Source organism: Marmota flaviventris, chromosome 9, assembly GCF_047511675.1.
Source record: "Marmota flaviventris isolate mMarFla1 chromosome 9, mMarFla1.hap1, whole genome shotgun sequence".
In the NCBI taxonomy this organism is placed as follows: domain Eukaryota; kingdom Metazoa; phylum Chordata; class Mammalia; order Rodentia; family Sciuridae; genus Marmota; species Marmota flaviventris.
In genome coordinates, this window is record NC_092506.1 from 73,844,078 (window position 1) to 73,867,821 (window position 23,744).

Sequence of the window (23,744 nt, forward strand, 5' to 3'; positions counted from 1 at the left end):
CTAGATGAATGACTTCAGTCTTTATTTCTGATAAAAGAATGGAAAAACTCTCTTTCTTTTTCTGTGAGGCCCAGAAAACTATTCAATTTGGCTTTGCCTGGGAGTTCATAGGTAGGACATAAAAACCAACAAATTTAAACAAATGAATTGATTTCATTTAAAAAAAAATCTCCCTATGTGTGCATGTTGGTGTGCACAGGTGAATATATACATACATCTGAGCATGAGAGCACATGGGGGTGCATTTATACATGAGTATATGTATGATAACTGGGATAAGAGGAAGCTGTGGGGCTGGTGTCCAGTGTAGACATGCCCACATGAATGAGTAGATGAAATTATGAGAATGTGCATTTGTATGTGGAAACATCATTCACTCACTCTTTTAACATTTAGTAACATCTATAATGTGCCAGGCTTTGTGCTGGGAGCTGGAAAACAAGAAGAGATAGGATCTGGTTGCTACCACAGGAAGTTTATCATCTTGTAGGGGAAACAATACAATATAGGCATCCCAGGTACAGTGAGGGAAGAGATTGTACAGAGGGATCACCTGAGTGGGCCCCCAGATCAGACTGAAACATCCATTGCCAAAAAAAAAAATGGTCTTTCACAACCATAATAACCTCTTGGATTTTCCAAATATAAGAAGTATTCCAATCAAGGAATCAGGACTATTCCTTCCCTGGACTTGGATGGAATATGTGCTGCTGGAAGGATAAGCCTGAGAGACCCTGGCTCCAGGGACCTAGAGCACTTCTAAAGCCAATGTGAAGCACCTTCTGTTTCAGAGGAACAGAAGCAAGAGACCTGGAGCTGTGTCTTGAAGGGTAAAGGTATTACTCAGGCAAAGATGATGGGAAAGGGTGAGCCGGACTTTCACATGGCAGAGAGAAATGACTGGTAAGGAGATTATAGGAGTGAAAATGGAGAGTCAGAGGACAGAGGAGAGACCTCAAAGCCATAGACTTGAGTGAAGGAGTGTGAACTTTCACACAAACAAGGGGTAACAGAGTAGTGTTTCCATCTTAGGGTTACATTCTGGCAGTAATGTGGGGGCAGATGGAAGCTGATGGATGGCAGGGCCGGCTGGGTATGTTCCTGTACATGTTTATGAGGATGTATACACACAGGGCTGTGTGTCTGTCCATCTGGAGTCTGTGCACCAGGTGTGCCGCCCACATGGACTTGTTTTCTACTCCTCCCCTCTGGCTTTGGCAGCACAAAGGCACGGGATGGCTATCCTGCTGCTGACTCATGGGTGAGTGCCATGATGGGGCTAGCTGGCAGGTGCTTCCTCCAGGGCCACAGGCACACCCCTTCCCCTGGACTGACAGTGAAGGTCCTGGCAGGCAGTGAGAGGATGGCCAGACTGGACTCTCCTGTCTGTGTGATGGCTTATCTAGGAGAGGCTGGGCTTGCTTTGTCCCAGGCTCATCCATAAGGTGAGGGGCAGACAGAATGGAGAGGCTGTGAGGACAGGGGCTTAGCTATGGCCCAGCTTTGCCTTTCTGGGTCTCCCTGTCTCTGTACGCTCACTTTTCAGGCACTGAAGTCAAGTATTTGAACTTAATTATCTAACAATGTACTATAACTATGCTATCCTACTTCTTGAAAATTCACGACAAATCTAAAAAAAAAAAAAAAAAAAACAACCAAAAATCAAAAAACTAATTTATCACATTTCTTACACCTCACATGTGGACCACAAGGTTTTTGGTTTTGTAAGATGAGTATAACCTCTAGAATGGCATAGTAAGTAGTTAGGAACTTGGAATTTAGATTCCAAAAGAATGGGTTCAAACTTCAATTGTACACTCAATGGCTAAGTTACCATCCTCTCTGTGCCTCAGTTTCTTCATTCACAAGACACAGATGCTAAAACCTCATAGGATTAAATGTATAAAGTTCCTAAAACAGTGCTTGATGTATCATGAATCTTCAACTATAAACCTTAACTAGTTTTACTAGCTCATCTCGGCTGTTCCCTCAGGTCTAGGGAGTTAGGGAATTCGATTGATGAAAAGTTGAGACCTCTTTGGGACTCTAGAGGAAATGTGTTTAATGAGATGTTGACCCAGGGATCAAGACTTGTTCCCACCAACTCATTCTTTTTATTTGATGTGGGTCTTTGGTTTTAACAGGTTTTGGTTGTCAGACTTCATTTGTTAAATAACAACCTATGTGGACCCATCAAGTGTTCTCTTGGACCTTACAAAATGCTAGGAATGGTTCCCAGTGCTCCTCACTGGGAACTTCTGGATTGGATGAGATAATCCTTGGGAGGCCACCCTTCCTGTTCCAGCTTCAGATACTGGCACCTCCACAGCAAAAGCAAGTGCCTTCAAGTATTTCTGGGCCTTATAATAGGTGGCCAAGTGGACCCTAAAACAGAAGGTGCTTCACATTGGCTTTAGAAGTGCTCTAGGTCCCTGGTGCCAGGGTCTCTCAGGCTTATCCTTTCAGCAGCACATATTCCAGCCAAGTTCAGGGGAGGAATAGTCCCGACTCCTTGATTGGAATACTCCTTGTATTTGGAAAATCCAAGAGGTTATTATGGTTGTGAAAGACCATTTTTTTTTGGGGGGGGGGCAATGGATGCTTTGGTCTGATGGAGTCCTAGGTACTAGTGCGTTCTATATATCAGCTCTTTAAATTTTCACAAAACTCTCCTGAGGTGACTGTTGTCATCTCTATAGATTAGAGAATAAAATTAGTCAGAGAAGGGATTTATTCAGGGGCTGGGGATATGGCTCAAGCGGTAGCACGCTCGCCTGGAATGCGTGTGGCCCGGGTTCGAGCCTCAGCACCACATACAAACAAAGATGTTGAGTCCGCCGAGAACTAAAAAATAAATATTAAAAAATTCTCTCTGTCTCTGTCTCTGTCTCTCTCTCTCTTTAAAAAATAAAAAGAAGGGATTTATTCAAGTACTAGTAAATGGCAGCATTGTTTTTAATTTCTTACATTCATTAAATCACATCATTCTTACCTCTGAAGTAGTAATGATTTGCATTTTGTAGATAAGCAAACTGAAGCTTAGCAACATTAAGAGACTTGTTCAAGGTCATAGAGCTAAGAGTTAGCCAAGTGGGAGTTGAATCCAAGTCTAATGTTCTGTCTTCGACAGCTGCTTGGAATGAACCAGTTATGAGGTGACACCTCTGCCCTGCTTTGGCATCCAGGTGAACCTTGTGGAAAGGCAGGTTTTAGTCCCCAGTGGTTTTGTAGGGTGGAAGCCTACCTTGGATGTCATCGTTGAACATGCAGTACTTGTTGCGGTATTTGTTGAGCAGGCGGAAGGCATTGGCATTGGCAAAGTCTTCAAATTGAATGAGGCAATTTATTCCAAACCTGTGGAGAGAGAGGAAGGAGCACATGACTGACTCCCTAAGACAAATCCCTGCATGTCACAGCCTGCATGGGAGAGTGGGTAGGCTCAAACAGGAGGTGGAGAGAAACATGGCTCCTTCATCTGGGTTTTTTGCCATCTGGCTGGATCTGGAACTCCTGGGCTTGGAGTTCTGCCTGTCCCATCATATGGATAGGGAAAGGAGAGAGTAGGGGCACCTGGCTTAGTTGTCAGCCAGGTGCCCCTACACACTGTATCTAAGGTGGACTGGTGGCTCCCTTGGGCTTCCATGGCAGACAGTGGGCATGCCAGGAGGGCTGAGATGGAGCTGCCTTGTCTGTAGCCTTTTGCCATCTGGTATCTCAGCAGAAAAGCTCACCCACTCCAAGCTCAAATGCATAAAGAGAGCCAGGCTTCCCCACCAGAGATGGTTGGGGAGCTTCTGCAGCCTCTAAATATCTCCCTCTCCAGACCTGGAGGCCAGGAGCTCCATCATTGGAGACTCCTCAAAGTTCAGTCATTGGTCCCTGACATGATGCAAGGAAGGCTGGGAAAGGCCAGCATGTGAAACCTTTGTCATCTATTTACATCTTGGTGATGTTGTTCTCCAATTTGCAGAAGTAGAAGAGAATCAGGTAGGGAGTGCGTTTAAAATGAAGATCTCTAGGCCCATCTCACAGCCTCACAAAAGGTGGATGAGGCTCAGGAATCTGCATTTTAACCAGCAGTCCAGATTGTTCTAATTCTGCTGTCTAGAGAACTTTGAGAAACACTGCCTTGGTGGATGAAAACAATGCCCAATAAGCTGCTTCATGGGCCTTATTGGAAATCTGTGAGGCACTGCTGCCTAGATTTTCCCATCTTCCTTAAAAAGGGGAAGGGGGGCTTGGTTAATTAGAGTTTCATAACCTATTTTTCCTTTTAATATTTGTTGTCTGTCAGGAAGATGAGAGCAAAATTCCCGTCTATTTACGGTAGGCATCTTTAGTCTGAGATTTCTACCCACAGATTTCCCTCTTACTTCATGCTTGCTCTTTGATTCTGATATTTGGTAATTTTATTGGCGTCTTAGTCTTTATGGAATCAGGCATGCATGAATTCTTAAAAATTCTTAACACATGGACAAAAAATAATTTTCATCTCATGGGTCAATTTGTGATCGAGTAATGGTACCTGAGATCATGTTCATTGACAAAAAAGTCCTGATTGATCCACATGAAATTCAGGAATGTCAGGACATGTGGTAGGGAGAAGTGGCTTGCTATTTCCAACCTAGTGTGAACCACAGGCTTGAGGCCCTCTTGAGATGAAGAGGTGTGGGTGGGCCACCTATCTGGCGGGCTTTCTATGCTCTTGAGGCATCTTTCTGGTGAGGTTAGTGCCTGTGGGGGAGTGGATTGTACTGAAAGACCCAGAAAGCAGTTTTTCCAGCCTCATAATTTTCGGCACAGCCTACCCTGTCCAGCACAAATGTCAGTGAGTGGGTAAATATTTGCTTCTGCTATGTTTTTTTTCAGATCCTTAGCTGGTCAGAGCTGCTGATGGGGGCACTGGAAATGGGGTCATGTTACAGGGGCGGAAACAAAGGGGGTGGTGACTTGCTGTAATCTAGTGCTAAAGATTTCCAGGCTTGGATCAGGAGGCTTGAAGGCCTGACAACTGAGTGGCCTTGTACCTGTCACGTCACCCTCATTCTGCTTCAGTTTTTCATTTGTCAGTGGGCACAATATCTGCCTGACCATTTTCTGTGGTCTGATTGAGGATTAAAAGCTGAGGATATGTTTTTTTCAGCTTATTGATGTATAACTGATAAATAAAAGTGATATATGACATGATGATTTGATGTATGTATACATTGTGCAATTATCATCACAATCAAGTTAGTTAACACCTCACATGGTTATCTTTTTAAATTTTTTTTTTTTTTGTGGTGAGAAAGCTTAAGGTCCCCTTTCTTAGCACATTTCAAGTATACAGTATAACACTATTAGCTATATATAGTCTGAGGCTGATTTTAGACTGAAATCATTCTAGCCATAATTATTATCTACAATGAAGAATAAGTGCTCATGAGGTTTGTGGTAGGATGGTAGGGTAGGGTAAGGTGTGACAGTGGTGGGGGGCTTACTGTCTCCTGACCTACTGTTCAGCTATTTTCTCTTTGTACAGGAGATTTTGAGAGAGAAAAGGTTCACAGATGGTATTTAGTAACAGTAGCAGAAAGGATACTCAGCCCAGCTCCTAGGCCTGAGATATTGTTGGATCGATAGAGCACACAGCCTTGAGAAGTTATAGGGAAAGTAGTGGCCTCAGGGGAAAGCTGAATTTCAACAAAACCAGGAAGACAGGGAGTTGTCAGAGGAATGAGAATATTTGGTATATATATTTTAATCACAAATCCAGTTCCAGAAGACTCTAGAAAAGAGTTTGGGAGGGAAATGAGGTGTAAGATATTGGGTTGGACCATGGAAAGCATAAAGCACTTGCTTTGAACTTCTGTGAGCTCCTGAGTTGACTTTATGACTCCTTCCTGGGCACTTCAATAGGACAGTTATAGATAGGGTTATAAGATGTATCTCTTTGGGGTCATCTTGGAATCATTAGGTACAATCATTAACATTTCCATCTCTCTGTCTCTGTGCATAACTAAATATAGATTGTTTTAAAACAGAAAGTCATCTCATAATTTCTCTCAATAATGCACTCCATGATTTGACAATCCTTTAACAATCAGTACCAAGAACAGTGCCTGATACATAAGTACTCAACAATATAATACCTTCATATCTGCAGGTTCTGCATCTGTGGATTCAATCAATCCTAGATTGGAAATATTTTTTTAAAAAATGCATCTGTACTGAACATTACAGACTTTTTCATTGTTATTATTCCCTACATATACAGTATACCAATTATTTACATAGAATTTATGTTGTATAAGGTATTATAAATAGTCTAGAGATGTTGTGAAACATTCAGGAGGATGTGGGTAGGTTACTATGCCATTTTATATAAGGGACTTGAGCATCCATTGACCTTGATATCCACAGGGGGTTCTGGAACCAAATTCCCTTGGACACTGAGGGAAAATTGTACTATGACTAGAAATGATAAATAAAACCTCCCAAGCACAAATTTAATGCCATGCTTGCCAAGTAAAATTTACTGTGAATTTTTGTTCAGCGTGTGAATTTCAAGTATTTGAAGTGGAAGTGGGGAACAGAGTGTCTTTGGTTGTTGGTGACAATTTACTCTATATAAGTTGCTTCACAACAAGCCTGGGGCTAAAACACTGAAAAGGTCAGACAGCAAAGCAAGTGGGGCACATTCTCTTGCACACACCACACACATGACCTTTAAGCAACACCACCACTCGTTTGCCAAGGTAAAAATAAGGCAAGCATTATAAATACCATTGTGCAGTGTATTGTTACTGTTTCATATTTAATTCAATTTTACATAAAGAAATTCTCCTCCTTCCGATGGAACAATTTAATAGAATATAGAGTAAAACCTCATTAACTCAGGTCACTTTAGTCCCAGCTTGGAATTGCACAAAAATTTCAAATCATCCAATGATGCAGACTGAGTTCCTAGGACTCCAGAACCTCTAGGACTGTGTCCTTGTACACACATCTCCAGGGCTGCTCCCTGGGCCTTCCACTACCAGGAACCACCCCTGCTCTAGGATTTCACACTGTCCCCCTTTAGCCTCTGACTGCAGCCTCTACTTCTCTTCACTTTTGCTACTTCTGCTCTGCATCAAGACTCCTTAATCACATCATCCAGTCCCTTGGCCTCTTTCTTATAGCATTTCATGAAACCAGGCCAGTCTGGATGAAGAGTAGTTACTTCAGTCACTGTCTCAGCACCGTCCATCCACCATCTGTCTATCCACCCCTTGTTCTGCTATCCATCCACATTTATTGAGCACTGGTGATGAGCCAATGCTATAATTCAACAATTTTTCAGGAAAGTGTAGATAATGAAGGAGCTGGTGAAAATGCAGCATCATGAATTTGTAAACTAATTAAAAGTTAAGATAAAAAAGCTTAAAGTGAAAATCTAAATGACTCAGATAAAAAAAACTTGTCTCCATTCATCTATATACATCTGAATAGGTTCTCTTCATAAGTTTAAATGTTAGTTATCAATTAATTTATATACTCACCAAAATACTAAGAACAATGGTAAAAAATGATCATCTTTATTGAATATTTATTACCTGCTGGGCATTACACTAAGTTCTTTACATATCACTCTTTCAATCGCTACACTAAGTTCTTTACATATCACTGTTTCAATCGCTGCATGACCTTATGAAGTAGTTGCCATTTCCAGAGAAGGAATGTTATTTGCCTAGGGGCTGTTTACACTATTGTACTTGGTAGGTGGTGAAGCTGGAATTTGGATTTGGCTCTAATCTGACTACAGAATCTGCTTTTGTTTAATTTTAAAAAGCAATACAGATTTGTAGAAGATAAAATTAAACAGGTAATAAAGCTGGATTTCTTTTTCCACATGGAAAAACATACATCAAACAGGGAGACAGAAAATGGTCTTCTATCAACCTCCTGATCTACCTGCTGGAGGAGGAGCATAAGCTACTTAGTGTCTGGGGTTGGAGTGGGCATGCTAGGAACTTCACTCAGATTTTTCTGGGAGACTAAGTGGGAGGTCTGACCCTTCTTAGCATGAGCAACAGGGGGCAGGAAAATCTGGATAGTGGGTGTCTTAGAGTCCTCTTTGTGCTTACACAAACCAGATCAGCAGGTGGCCACCTTCCAGGGCTGTGGGAGCAGTCACAGGACCCCCTCCCAAGAGGCCTGCTCAGGAACCCCTACCCAAGGCTCTGGGCAATTTCCTGATTTTAGAGCTGGCTATGTACTGCTGTACTCTTGTACTTTCAGAAGCTGCCCTTTACCAGGGAGGTTCCAGGGTATCTGTCCCCCTTTCCACCTTTGAACTCTTCACCTTGTATCCCTGGCAGCAGTGGAGGAACATTTGATGCTTCTGCAGTGAATAATTCCTGAAATGGAGAAAGGGCACCTCCCTAAGCCACTTGACCCCAGGGACTCATCGGGGAAATGGCCTTGGAGCTGCAGGGAAGGCATTCTAAGGTTAGAGCTCACTTAAAGAGAGGATGCTGGAGCTGGATGGATGTTTGATCCCCCCCCCCCCCCCACCCCAGTGCTAAGGCAAGAGAAAGTTTGCAAATGTTAACCTGAGTCTGGGTGTCCTAGCAAGCTGTGTGACAGTGTGATGAGACCTAGGTCAGGGCCAACAGAACTAGACACCAGATACCTGGGATACAGCCCCCGGGGTAAGAGGTGTTCTGCCTTTCCCCTCACAAGCTGACCAAATGCAGAGCAAGGGCTGTTGGCAAGAATCAAACATTCCAGGGACTACAGACCTGGTTTCTCTGTTCAGAGGTCAGGACCCACCATTCTTTCAAACACCTGAGTCTGATCTCTTTCAGGCCTGAATAAACACAAGGGACCTGGGAGGAGCAGGTGAAATTGCTCAGCCTGTTTCCAAATAGAATGACTAAAAGCTACCACTCAGATTTCCATGGGCGTCTGCTCTGTTCTTCCAATGCAAAACACATGCAAGACTTCTATAGCAGTAGTGTGTAAAGTGAGAATAACACACCCAGAAACCCATTTTTTCTTGTTTCTTTCTTCTCATCTCTTCTCTTTCCTTCCAGGAACTAGAGCTGATAGAACCATGAAACTCTAGGTCTTTTTAAAATTTTACATATTCCATTAATCTCTGGGCCTCTGAGATGCCCTTAGAAAGAGATTCTGTGGTTAAATAAGTTTAAATGCTCTTTATCTTATGTATTGCTTATATAATGTATTTCAAAAGCTCTGAAAAGTCCTGCATTAAGAAACCTGTTCGACCCAGCCTTATCTAAGCTTATTTGACCAGAGACCTTGCCCTGCTGCACCTCTGCCTACTCCTCATCCCCACATATGGTAGAGCACACTTTGAGGGACATGATTCTCTGCAGAAAGAACTTTGTTCAAGTGGGTTTGGATGGATTTAGGGTGAGGCCATCTCTCTGGGGTCGGAGAATCTCAACATTTGGCTCTGAAGTAGGGCAGGGTGACAGCCACTGGGGGATGCAGGACTGAAGGATAGATTTGTTTTGGAGATGACAGGGGTACATAATGGGATAAAGGAACCAGTGTGGTTCCTCCCCAGTGTGGAGGAGAGATGAGAGATGAGGGATGAGGGATGAGGAATGAGAGGATGGGGAAAGCCTGGGATGGGGCGAGAGCTAGAGCACAGCTGGAATGTGAAAATGTGGTCAGATACCATGGGACAGATATGAGCTGTCACACCCCAGCTCAGCCACAGATTATATGAGGGAATGACTCATTGGGGATGGGGGAAGTAGGGAGGTGGGTGTTGGGGAGGCATCCACAAGGATGTTCTGTTGGTGAGGAAGCTGGAATCCATGGATTAGAGAGAGAGAGAGGATACTGAATCTGAAAATGAGAAGACAGAGTGGAATGAGGCACAGTGATTCACTTCATAGAAGGGCTGTTCTGTGGACAAGGAATTATGTTGACCTATTTTTGCATAGTCTTGAGGGAAAAAGCAGAGCAAGAGGTGGAAGACAGAGAGACCCAGATTTCAGTACCATATAAAGCAGAGATTTTAAACACTCTAGACAGAGGCCGCTGGTCACTAGAGGTGATTCTGTGGTCACTGGAGCTCTACTTGGCAAGGAAGTCATGGAAGGGATTCCAGCCCAGGGCGTGAGGCTGGACCTCTGAGGTCCTTCCCTTCCCAGCTCCCAGACTGGGAGATTCCCTGGTGTGCTTGCCTGGCAGCCAGACTGGCAGGCTCCTGTGACTGGCATTTTGGCCTTTGGGAGAAAACCCCCTTCAATTTAGCAAGATAGTCACAGGAAGTAGTAATTTCTAAACAAAGCCCCAGGAAAATGTGGCCATTCCTCAGTTACTGCTCTGATGGCGAGTGCAGGCCAGACAGAAAACACTTCAGAACATTAGGATTTCCTCCTGAATTTCCCTGTTTGTCTGAGTTCCGGGGCAAGCACACCCATGGCGTCAGGAGTACCAGTGCTGGGAAGAGGGTGGTAGTTAGTCTGCTGACCTCTCAATCCCTCATAGGTCAGTGGCCTGTGCTGAATTTTCTTTCTAGGGCACAGGAACTCACTTCTCAAACTCCTGCTCATAAAGCTCAGGTGCTTTCTTCAGATATCAACTCACTGGTTAGCTCAGGGGCTTCAGTTAAACCAGTTGTATATGCCCAGATGTCATATAGGCACTGATGAGACTTCTATGAATAGTCTGGCCCTTTGTATCTCTCTATTCAGTCTACTACTGTAGTGTTTGCACTATACAGTCTATGATGCTATAACATCCAGATCCTCTTCAGAGTCTGACTGTCTCATAGAACTTGTTAAACTAGAATTATGATAGTTAGTCTTGGGATACAAGATGGTAAAGTAGGGAAACCTAGTCTGTGTGTATGGGCTTTTAGCACCAAATGAGCCAAAGTCAGAGAGGGGAAGAAACTAAAAAGACCAGTCCAGGTTAAGCAATGCACTGGATTGAAGCAGGCAGTAGACAGAGTTCTAGAAGGCAAGGTGCTATCTTACTTTTTATTGTGTTGAATGGCAGCCAAAGAGGGAGCTTTAATGAACTCCCTTTTCTGCCTCCTACTCCGGACAGGTCAGTCTCAGACACCTGTGTTGAGGACAAAACATTCTGCTACTTATCTGCTACCCTATGCTTTCCTGACTCAGTCAATATTTGCTGAACAATCAACAAAAAAGAAAGACAGAAAGCAAGCTAGCAAGCTGCAGAACAGTCCCTCCCATGAGTATCCAGTTGTGCACATTTCATATGATATCACCAGCTACCCCTGAAGCCAAATTCTCCTCTTCTAGAAGCCTGATGACAAAGTATTGCTATATTATAATATTTGAGGCTTCTTCCTTATGCCCAAAGGGTTCAAGTTAACATGAATGAGCACCACCAGCAGGGCACATCTTCCTGGCTAGCAGAAGGCCTGTGGACCCTCTATGGTCAAAAGCTTTGGGTTTTGTAATCATGTGAATTTGAGAGTCTAGCTGGGTCAGTTATAACTTTTATAACTTCAGTTTTTTTGGTTTCAGGGTTGCTGTGATAATTAAGTTTAATACACCCAGCAAAATGTAGGTGCTCTATAAAAGTTCTTTCCTGGGAATAAGACTGTGACTTTTTAAGTCCAAGTAAGTATCCCCTGTCCCTTGACAACACTGAAGATAGGGATATTAGCTAGGTATACATTAATCTACACAAACACAGCATTAATTATTTGGGCATCTCTTTTTCCCCCCCAAGCAGATTGTAAGCTCCCTGGCAGCAAAGTCTTTTTTTGACTTTGCTATATTCAATAAATGTTGGTCCAGTGGATGAATGGATGGATATTATTTATATGAATAATAATAAAAACCCAACTAATGGCATGCTGTCCTGAATTATTATTTTTTTTTAATTTTGTTGTGGATGGACACGATACCTTTATTTTATTTATTTATTTTTATGTGGTGCTGAGAATCAAACCCAGTGCCTCACACATATTAGGCAAGTGCTCTACCACTGAGCCACAACCCCAGCCCCCCAGCCCTGAACTATTTTATGATTATCTTATGTGTCCATATTACAATCCCAGGGAAATTTGAATTCTTCATGCTCAAAGAAAACCACATTCTTTGTATCAGTCAACATTGTAGGACATACAGAAGGCATGTACTAAATTCAGGATGAATGGAAATTTTGTAAATTATATAAATGAGAGCAAAGAGCTAGATAGGTTTCCCTTGATTCCCACTGCTTTTCTCATTATCTGGCCTTGGGGAAACAGTTTTCTCTTGTGGTCTCAGTTTCATCACCTATAATGTAAGGGAGTTGGATCAAATGAACAAGTTGTTTCTTGCCAATTTATTCTAAGACTGTTAGATTATAGTCCCATGAAGGCCCAGGTAGGAAAAATAGAATGGTCACATATAGATTGAATCACAAAGGAATTCCTAAAATTTAGGTGCATATGGAAATACTGAACAGTGAATACTTCTGTTGAGAGAGATTCAGAATGTGCACATCTCCTTGAGACATTGCAATCAGGGCTCAGGGCTAACAGCAATATTTTTATAGTCTTTTAAATTAAAATAAAACCCTCAAACTCTCGTTGTAGCCTGGATGCTATAAGCTTATATTACTTTAAAACTAACAGAAGAAACTTGAAGCCCGAGAGCCCCAGTTTTCCCCCTGGTCTGGCCTGAGCTGGCTGGGGTTTGAGGTTTGTTGAGAGTCCAGAAGGAGATTCTCAGCTCTAGTAAATTATGGGGCAACTGGACAACTGGCCCTTAAGTAATCAAGAAGGAAGACCAGGAGAGCCAGTCAATTAACCTGGACAAGGCTAGTTAAGAGGATGCCTCCTTCTCTACTAGAAAATGGGAACTGATGACCAGCTTTCTATTGTTCCCTTATAGTGAGGACGGGTGGGACACTAACTTTGCCCTTGTATGAGACACACAGAGAGAAGACATATAAAAAAGGTAAGTAGAATGCTTCCTTCCATTTATACTCACTGTCTACTATATCAAGAAGGTGTCTCGAGTGTATTGGGATGTCTTTTTTTCTATGAAAGAGAATAGAGGTAGAGAAAATCCAATTTAGAGGGTGAGTTCTGGAGTTAGATCAACTAGGTTCACAGTTTGTGTCCACTATTTAGTGAAGTCATGACCTTGGGCAACTTCCTTAACTTCTCTGTGCCCCAGGTCTTTCATGTGTAAAATGTGCATTCATTCAATAAATATTTATTGAAACTTCACATGGCAATAGGCATTATTTTGGGGGCTTGAGATAGAACAGTAAACACAAAATATAAAGCTCCCTCCCTAGAACTTGTATTTTCATGGGATAGGATGATAATTTTATCCACTTAATAGGGTTTGGATGAACATCCCCCTAGGGTCTTTGTGTTAAGAGTTTGGTGGTCCCTAGGGTGGGATGACTGGGAGGTGTTGTAGACTTTTAAGAGGTGGGGATTTATAAAAGGACATTAGGTTATAAGGGTTGTACCCTCAAAGGGCATTGGGACTCCAGAGGGTCATGAGATGAGCAGTTTATTCTACCACATGTGCCCTGCCATTGTCCCCACCAGAGGCCCAAAGCAATGAGTCTGTCTGATCTTGGATTGGAACTTCCAAAGCCATGATCTAAACATTTTCTCTTTATAAGTTAATTCTCTTGGGTATTTAGTTATGGTGATGGAGAGTTGACTAACACAGTGTTTTAGTGGATGTTAAATAAGTTGATATATGTGAATTGCTTGTTGTCCATAGAAGCCTAGGTTAGCCTAGTGTCCAGTTCACCACAGGGTGAAGGGTAAGATGTCTGCTTGCTATATTAGTTATTTAATTTTTTTAAATGCAAGAAACTATCTCTGGGTAAGAGTTACTGCTTAACACATTATTTCAAAATTCATTGTTTTTTCTAATTACAAAAGAAATGCCTCTGCATAAACAATATAACATTACAAATATGAATGACTAAGAACACAAAAATCTCTGGCAATCCCATTCCTTAACTGTAATCACTATTAACAATTTGGTGTATACACATCCAGATATTTTTTTCCTTACATAATTTATTTTGATTAAATCATTTGTTTTTAGGAACTTTGTTTTTTTGTGATCCAACTTTATTAAAAAACATCTGGTAATCTTAATAAAAACAACAAAACAGAATAAGAAGAAGCTGTATGTGTGTGTATGGATGAGCATGACATGGAGAAAGAGAAGATGAGAATAACACTCTATGCCATGGGGTGGGTGGGGGCTTCTTCATTCTTTCCGCATGAGGCTGGGATTTGGGGGGTCCCTGAACCTATCTATACTTTCTTTCCCTCCAGAAACATTCTGTTTCATCAAGTCTTCCTGGTGAAACATTCCTATTTCTTAGGGTTCTAATTCCTGTACTGGTTGCATATCAGATTTTCCCACATTGTGGACCATTTGCCTGTGGGTTGTTATGACTCATGTGTGCACTTTCCTTGGGGAATTAAGTTCTTCGTAGCATGGGCTGTGGGAGTATCCCTAAGGACAAGTTTTACTTTTCCTGTTGCCAGGTTTCCCAGAAATATCACTGGCAAGGGGCAACATTTTATATTCATTTCTTAACAGGAATTTTTGCTCCAAGTAGATGTTGTAAATGTGAACTCCAAATCCCCAATGTGGTGGAGGCTTGGTGTTTTGGTTTCTCCTGTTTCTTTCACATTTTTTCCCTAGATTGGTGACCAGGACCTATTTCTTCTTGAAGTTGGGGACAGCCATGTGAGGCTCCCAGTTATTGGTAGGATTCTGTTCCTTTGTGCCCTGTTGTGCAGCACTCAAACTTGGTCCTTCCTGGGTTGTGGACCCATCTTTAGGTTGGAATGATGAGAGAGAAACAGCCGTAAAAATGGAAGGACATTCATGATTGGAGAGTTAACAGCACGTAACAACGATGATGTGTTTAAAAAGCAGCCTGAAGACCAGTAACTGGAATCCAGGGATCAAGGGAGAGGGTGATAGGAGGTGAAGTCATCAAAAGTATCATTCTAGATCTGGAAGCAAAGTTTGGGGCTGCTATAGGTGTAATCTTTTAGTAAGTCAGTAGCAGTGGGTGGGCTTTGGATGGGTTAGTGACTTTCGTTTGGGCAAGTTTATAGTTCTCATTTCTGTACCAAGAAATGTGTCTATGTCATAATAATCATGTGTTTGATTATGCAAGATGACAATTCTCTCAGACTGATAGGTCTGCAAGGCTGAAACAACACTCATCAGAAAAAAAAAAAAACGGTACAAAGTGTGAGAAGACCCTGCCCTGGGCACATGGACCCTCCCATTCTCTGGGTATACATGGGTTGAGTTTACACAATATCTCTCCACTAGGTGGGGGGCAGTGGGGAAGGAACAAAATTTACTAATTGTATGTACTAGGGATCTAAAATGGAGATGAGTTATACTCAGGACTGTGTTGCTTTTGTTTTTTCCTATTTAAGTTCAGCATTGGGAAAGAGAAAGTAACATTGGAAGGGAGAGGATGGATGGGTGGGGCACTGTGGAAGGCAGTGATGTATAGATTAAGTCAAGCATGGATATAGGAATATATAGCACTAAACCACTGCCTAAAAGGGAGCTTTAGAATTTTCCTGAATTAACAGTAAAAAATAATAATAAATAATAGTAAACTCTAAGAGTTTACAATCATTTAGCTGAATGTTAAGTATTTTATGTAGATGGTTTCAGCTAGCCATCATAAGTACTCTACAACTTATTCTTAAAAATGCACTTTCAAGGGCTGGGGATGTGGCTAGTGGTAGGGCATTTGCCTAGCACATGTGAGGCACTGGGTTTGATCCTCAGCACCACATAAAACAAATAAACACATAAAATAAAGGTATGTGTCATCTACAACTAAAAAAGAATTTAAAAAATGCACTTTTAAGCTGAGGAAACTGAAGCACAGATAGGTTAAGTAGTGTATTAATAAGTACCTTGTTAATAGAGGTTCCAACTTAGCCTAGCTCTAGAATTCATGCTTTTAATGACCACGGTTAATAGTGGGGTCTTCCATGGGTCCCTGTATTTGGTGAGACAATTATACTTTAAAAACCTTCAGTTTCTTCATCTCTTACAATGAAGCTAATGATAGTACCTACATATTAGGGTTGTTGTGTGAACTAGGTGAGTTAATGTTGTAGGGACTTCCAGCATTAAAAAAAGAACAAAATCATGGAATTTTCAGGTAAATGGATAGAGTTGGAGAATATTAGGCTAAGTGAAGTAAGCCAATCCCCCCAAAAACAAATGCTGAATGTTTTCTCTGATATGAGGATGCTGATCCATAATGGGGATGGGGGGTGCATGGGAGAAATGGAGGAACTTCAGGTAGGCCAAGGGGAGGGAGGAAAGGGATGGGGCAGGTGGGGTGGAAAGATGGTGGAATGAGATGGACATCATTACCCTAAGTGCATGTATGAAACACGAATGGTGTGACCTACTTTGTGTACAACCAGAGACATGAAAAATTGTGCTCTATATGTATAATCTGAATTCATTGCATTCTGCCATCATATATAACAAATTAGAATAAATAAATAATTTAATGAAAAATATTGTACGGAGTGCTTATACACATAGTGTGTGTGTGTGTGTGTGTGTGTGTGTGCGTGCGCGTGCACACACACACACACATAGTAAACAATTAAGTAAGACTTGTTGTTATTAATCCATTGAGGGAAATCAGAACTGCCATTCCTTCCCCCTCCCCACATATGCAAAAACACACCCTTCTATTACTTCATCTCCTCTACTATAATCTGAAAGTTTCAGGTCTGGACATGATTTTGTTCCTATTCTTGAAATCAAGCTATAAAATCAGGCTGCTAAAAGAAAATGAAAAGGAAACAGCCATCTGGCATCACTGAGTCCATCTCCCTGGCCAATGGGTTTCTTCTAGCACATTTGGCCTCAGTCCTGAGGCTAGACCTTAACTAGTGAAGTGTAAACCCTCTCAGTTATTCACTCTACTTGATCACCAAGAATATGAATAGGTCCTAGAGAGTTGGGGCCAATTGCGTTTTGATACAGTCTCCTAGCCCTTTCTGTGACCCAGGACAGATTCATTGCAGGCTTGGGAGTCCATTATCATGCAACATCTGGCTCCCATTCTGACGGGAATATGTAGGGGCCAAATTGTCAACAATTAGCCATATCAGGCTGAGACTGTCCTGCTTCTTCTTCAGAGGCCAAACAAGCCAGAATGAGTTCCAGAGTTCCTTCCTCTGAGCTTCCTCAGATGTGGTCAGATTCATGGTCTACTGTACATTCTAATTGATAGCTAGCCTGGGCAAAGTCTTTTGACCCATTAACCAATGAGCCAATCAACCAACCCACCTTCGCCAGTTCCTGAGGGCCCTCTATAGTGAAGCCATGTGCCCTAGTAAGTATCAGTCTGGTAGTGATGTTATAGTGTCATAGGACTTGAGAGAGGAATGATCTATAAAGGCCATCCACTCCAGACCACTTCAATACTTTAAACTTTTACATTGGTTCAGGCATATCTGTGCCCAATCTCTTCTCTGACTGTGAAAGATTAAAGTACCAACCAACAAACAAAAACAAAAACAAAAACCTTAAAAAAACACTTGACAATTATATATGTCACAATACGGTATATGAATATTTAGTAAGTGAAATATATATTTCATCAGATAACAAACAGGGAAAGAATTTCAGGTCTTGTTGGTCAGGGTCGATTTCCCTATGTTGGGCAGAATTTGAATTGGGACCTTGCTATGTGTTCTGCCTCTGGTCTCCTCTCACATTCTGTCAATTTTAATACACTACTTTTATTGCTCAGGAACATCCTGTAGCTTCATATTGTTCACTGTATCAGGTCCCACATAAGGGTATTATGTGGATCAGTAGGTTTCAAACATTTTCAGCAGAATCCTTTAATGAAAAAATGAGCAGAACCCTGATACAGAAAGAAATTAAAAACAAGGTAATATAGTGTTTCTTCAAGTTTAAATCTTTTATGATCAATGGAAAATATTTCATTTCTAGCATCCCTGATGCACACTTGTAGAGTCCTGGGCTCTAGGAAGCTTGTATTTTAAAACACTGAATTAGATGACTGAAGCCCCTTCCACTTTGGAAATGATAACCTTCTCTGTGGGTTTCAAGGCCTATTATAGTGCAATGATCAATTTAGGTATCAACCTACCTGGAATAAGAGTTACTCAGATAGTTGGTAAAGCATTATTTCTAGGTGTATCTGTGAGGGTGTTTCCAGAAGGACTGACATTTAAATCAGTGACCAAATAAGGGAGATCTACCCTTACTCAAAGTGGGAAGGCACCATCCAATTGGTTGAGGGTCAGGATAGAACAAAAAAGCAAAGGAAAGTTGAATTTGCTCTCTTCTGGATCTGGAACACCTATTTTCTCCTGACTTTGAACTTCAGAACTTTAGGTTATCTTAATTTCTGATTCCAGGACATGTACTAGTGGGACCTCTTCCCTTCCCCAGCCCCACACCAGGTTCTCAGGCTTTGGATTTGGACTGAACTAGGTCACCAACTCTCCTGATTCTCAAGTTGATCTATTGCCTATTATAGGACTTAACCTCCATGGTCGAAGGAGACACTTATTTATCATTATCCATCTCTCATTGATTCTGTTTCTCTGGAGAAACCTGAATAGTATGTGTAGTTTGTCTCACTTCTATTTAATCTTATTTTCAACCAGTAAGCATTTACCTCTAGTTGGTGAGTCTTGTAGCTCTTGTAGAGTCTTCTGTGTACACCTTGTTTTACTGTGTTTTTGCTTTTCTTATGATGTTTTGTCTACGTGAAACAGCATTCTTTTTCCTACTGTTTTATCAAGTTTGGCCTCAGATTTGGACAATGTCTATCCCTCCCCAGTTATCGCTGATTGTTTCTTTTCTAAATTTCCATTAACTGAAGATCAATACCAAACAGTTAAGTACTTAAATCTTCTCTAATTATTTTTATTAAAAATATTGTTTTCTCAGAAGGACTGCACAATTCTTTTTTTGGGGGGGTGGGGCGGTACTGAGGATTGAACTCAGGGGCACCTGACCACCTCCCCAGCCCTATTTTGTATTTTATTTAGAGACAGAGCTTCACTGAGTTGCTTAGTGCCTCACTTTTGCAGAGGCTGGCTTTGAATTTGGGATCCTCCTGCTGCAGCCTCCTGAGCTGCTGGGATTACAGGCATGCACCACGGCACCTGGCCATGGACCGTACAATTCTTAAGGGCACAGCCCATGTCTTTTTAATTATTTTGAGTCTTGTTACAGTGCCTAAAAGAGTGGTAGGCATATTTTAATTATTCAAGAATTCTGGCAATGGATGATAAGATACATTATGAACGTTTGTTGCTTCTAGCATCTCAGAGTTTTCTCACCTCAGTGGTGAAAATAAAGTTCAGTTCTCAGAGTTCTGGCAGCAGTTTCTACTGTTCCTATCTCTTTGCCAGCAAAATACATCCATGATTTTATGGGGCACATCTACCCTTTCCAGTTTGAAAATTCCAAAAAATTGATAAATTTTAAGAGTGTGGTGTGATACTCTGTTTTTCCACAGGAAGCTTTTTAGAAGAAATTCCCTGAACAAGGCAATCACCATTGTTTTCATCTGATGCACATATTTGCCATTTCCTGTTTTCAAGCTTGTTAGCTGTCATGAAGTCAAGGATGAGCCCAGGAAATCAGGCTCATGAGTCAGGCAGGCCTGACTCTAGCCCACGATATGTCTTCTGACCCGGGTGCCCAGATACATGAGTGCTTTCTCTAAACATGAAAATGCAGTGCTGCCAGGCATGAAAGCAGCTCAGGGTCCTTGGGGCAAAGGGATGCCAGCAGAACCAGGGGCACAGCCCTGCTTGGAAGGACTCTAAAGTAGAAGGAAGGCATTAATGTGGCAGGTGCATTGTTAACACAGACCTGAACAAAGAATGAAATCTTTTACCTTCATTGCCATTTCTACCAATAACATCCCAGTTGAATCCTAAATTATGTTGAGCACTGGGACTTGCAGTTATCCACAGGGCACAGTTCAGAGATGGAAGAGAATATGGTGTGCCATATTCTCTTCCGTTTCTACCTTTTTTTTCCTAGGTGAATTCAATTTTTTCCTTGACTTTAAATAACATTTAACAGGATGGAAATTCCCAACTTTATATATTTCCGCCTCAAAACTCTTCTTGAGCTCCGATTTACATAGATATGCAGAGGCAAAGAAAGTTTAGAAATCAATTTATCTAAACTCTAGTAGACATAAGAAATATTTTTGGCTGCAAAACTCTTTCAGAGCAGGACTGGTCCCCCAACCCCCCAACCCTGTTGGATTTCTCATCATGCCTACTTTTGTATCTGGCATATAGCAGGTTCTAGGTTAAAATGTCCATCGATTTTACATAATACATTTCTCTCTGTGTGTAGTATATATATATACACACAGACACACATTAATATAAATCTACATATATGTATACATATAATATATTATTTTTTTTTTTGCTCTTTTTTCATTTCCAGGGTGCATCTTCCTATAATGCTGGTGCTCCCATTTCTTGTCCCTCCCAGGCTGTTGTATTGGTGGCTTCCAGTGAACCAAGCCTCCTGATATTTATGTCCTTGTGTCCACCTTGCTTGGAGCCCAGGAAATCAGGATGTGATTTGCTTTATCCAGTGTAATGTGGTGGAAGTTATACTGTGCCTTCTTGAGAAGGCCTGGCAGTTTCTATGTTGTGTTCTTGGGATCCTTGGACTGCCATGTAAGAAGTTCAGCTATCTTGTTAAGAGAAGAGGCCATATGGAGAGGCCCTGAAGAGACAGAGAGACCTTGAGACTCTATACATATAGGGCAAAGCATAATTCCAGTGTCTCAGCTGAGCCTGCTTCCAGCAAATCTTCCAGCTGAAAGCAGCTATAAACATGATCACTGGCAAACCAGCAGATGAACCCACCAGTTGAGTCAGTTCAGTTTACAAGAATCAAGATCAAGTAACACATTAGACCACTAAGATTTGGGGTGGTTTGATACATAGAAATAGAAATGGAGGTGTGTGCCTTGATATCATAGACTAGGGGACAGTTAACAGTCTTGCAATCACACCTCCTTGTTTCTAGTTTTTACTTGAGTGCTCTGCTTTGTATGAAGACTGGACAAGCACTTGTTTCTTTGCTCCCTGTCAATCTGATCAGGGCATAGGATACATACTTAGTTGTATATTTAGTATCTCTGAATGGAAATCTTTGGAGTACTTACCACACATAAGGGTAGAAACAATGGAATGAGCTGCAGAAGGGAGATGGGATGAGGGAGTCCCATTGAAATTGAAGGGACATGAGGAATGCATGCTGGAGATCTTGGGGTTGGCTCAGGAAGGGCAGGGGCTCACATCAAATTCGAAAGGTAGCATTAAGGGGTGGGCCTATGTAGTAGCTAGCTCCAGAAACAGAGATCCAAGGCTGTCTAAATTTGTTTGAAAAGTTCTTCTACAAAGAAAACTAACAGTGAGCTAATGACTTCCACTACCGTGTGAATTTCATGTAATGTGTGTGTGTGTGAAAAAGAGAAAAGGGCTGGGGGAGCACGCTGTGGGGGAAACAGACAGAAAAATAGAAATGCTCAGAAAATAAACTTTCCTGGAGATAAAAAGGAAATGACATATTTTAAAAAGTGAAAAAAAATCCTTTTTCTTTTTTCTTTTTTGTTACTGGGGATTGAACTCAGAGGCACTCAACCACTGAGCCACATTTCTAGCCCTATTTTGTAATTTTCTTTTTTATTCAGAGACAAGTTCTCACTGAGTTGCTAAGTGCCTCACTAAGTTGCTGAAGGTGGCTTTGAACTCATGATCCTCCTGCCTCAGTCTCCCGAGTTGCTGGGAATACAGGCATGTGCCACTTAGTAGAGTTTCTTTAACTATGCCTTCTTATTGATCACTCTTATCTTCTCTGCTTAAAAATCCCTATATGTGGAGTTTGGGAAACTAGAGAAAAAGGAGGTGGTTTCCTTTCCTGGCCTGCCTAAAGGCTGAAGCTGCAGGTAATATCAAGCTTCTGTCCAACCCAGGCCAGTTACTAGACAGCTGGGGCTCTGGGGCCAGGCTTAAGATAGATGACCCCCACAATGCTGCTGTAAGTAACAGAAATGAAATTGGAAACTTATCATAGCAGGATATGGTGCTCAGGTGCAGTGTTCTGGTTCCCCTGCAAGGCAAAGTAAGCCCAGGAAGGATGGGATGACTAATCTCTGCCAGGGAACTTCAGTCTTGGTCTCAGCTTTGAGGAGGATGCTCCCAGCTTTCTGTAGTTGTGAATCACTGACTTAAATGGAGATTCCCTCTGTCCTCCTTAGTGGCCAAACCCAGGACAAGAACTGAGCCACAGTGAGTTTTTTTTTTTTTTAGGCCAAAAAACCCCTTAAGACATCTGCCAATGAGTGGGGAGGGGTAAGAAGATGAAGATTTTTATTAACAGGATGTTTGGAGATGTTGAAGGTAGGAGTCAACATTTCCCAAGTTTTTTTTTTTTTTTCTCAAAATACATTGTGTAGGGCTTCAGGACTTTTGAGTCACCTTTTAGGCCAGGCATTCCATCTTGGGGCTACTATATTTCCAAGTAGTGCCTGGGGAGACTAGCTCATTCCCCACCTACAGTATCCACAGGAACATCTGCTTTAGCTTATCAGAAAGTCAAAACACCCGCCTGTCAACCCTCATCTTTTCTGCTTAAAGACACATTCCTGATGGCTGATGCTCAGCCCTCCCCAGGAGTGCACCCCTGGGCCGCCCATGTGAGTGTGTAAAGCTGCGAACTGATTTTCACGATCCTTTGAAGAGTCTCTTACATCCTAGTTTGTTTAACCTTCTCACATGCATAGCAGGACTTCTCTTTGGGGAATCATGGAATGACTACTGACTCATTAGATAAGGCGGGAGTCCTGGAAACAGGAAACTAAAAACAGGCTGTGAAACCAATTTCATTCCCTTCTCTCAGGTAATTCAGAATGTGGAAAGCAGCCTGGACTCTGAGTCAGCACACCGGTGTTCAGCTCACAGTCCCACTAGGTACTGGATGACATGGGACAGGCCCTGTGGCCTCTCAGAGTCTTAGTTTTCTCTTCTATAAAAACAGTAATAATAATACCCATGTTGCCAGCCACACAGATTCTTATGAGGTCAGAATAGAATAATGGGGTGGGAAGGCATGTTAAGAAGCATCTGATGCTTGAGTTCATTCTTATAGTATCATCACCAGTAAGTCATGAATCCTATCCTGGAATTTCTCTGTGATGGGGATCTCATTCTTACAGAGGGCAGTATATTGTGAGATGGCTCTGATTTATTTTTGTGCTTTAAACAGCCTCTATTGGCATCTTACCAGTTGGTTCTTCTTTGCTGGATACACAGAATTGAATGAAATACTATTCTGAAAGAATGTTTTTCAGATGTCTGGAGTTGGTACTGAACTCTGATATACATAGAGCACAATCATTGTTATGATTCTCCAAAGATGCTTTAGGTAATTTATGACCCTTGATGTACTTTGTCAGACTTAAATGTGGTATTCAGGATGATTTGAAAGGGGAAGAATGAATTGGGCATCCACCTCCCTTCTAGATACTCTGTCTGTATTAATGGCTTCTGAGTCTTGAGTTAACTTTGCTGGTGACCACATCCCAATGCACTTCCTCCATAATATCAACTGAAATCACCAAACTTTCTGATCACTACCTCCTTTCTTTCCAGCTTATTCCACCTTGCATCCAGACCTCACCAGGACTTATGG

The 23,744-nt window shown here is 41.8% G+C and overlaps 1 protein-coding gene across 4 annotated transcripts in view; it reads right to left on the reverse strand.

Moving 5' to 3' along the window:
- Me3 (malic enzyme 3) overlaps positions 1 to 23,744 on the reverse strand; it is a 206,074-nt gene that overhangs the window by 21,938 nt on the left and 160,392 nt on the right. For all 4 annotated transcript variants that reach the window (XM_071616580.1, XM_071616581.1, XM_071616579.1 and 1 more), the window contains one exon: positions 3,245 to 3,354. In XM_071616580.1, coding sequence (XP_071472681.1) covers positions 3,245 to 3,354 — 110 coding nt within the window. The remainder of the gene's footprint in view (positions 1 to 3,244; positions 3,355 to 23,744) is intronic.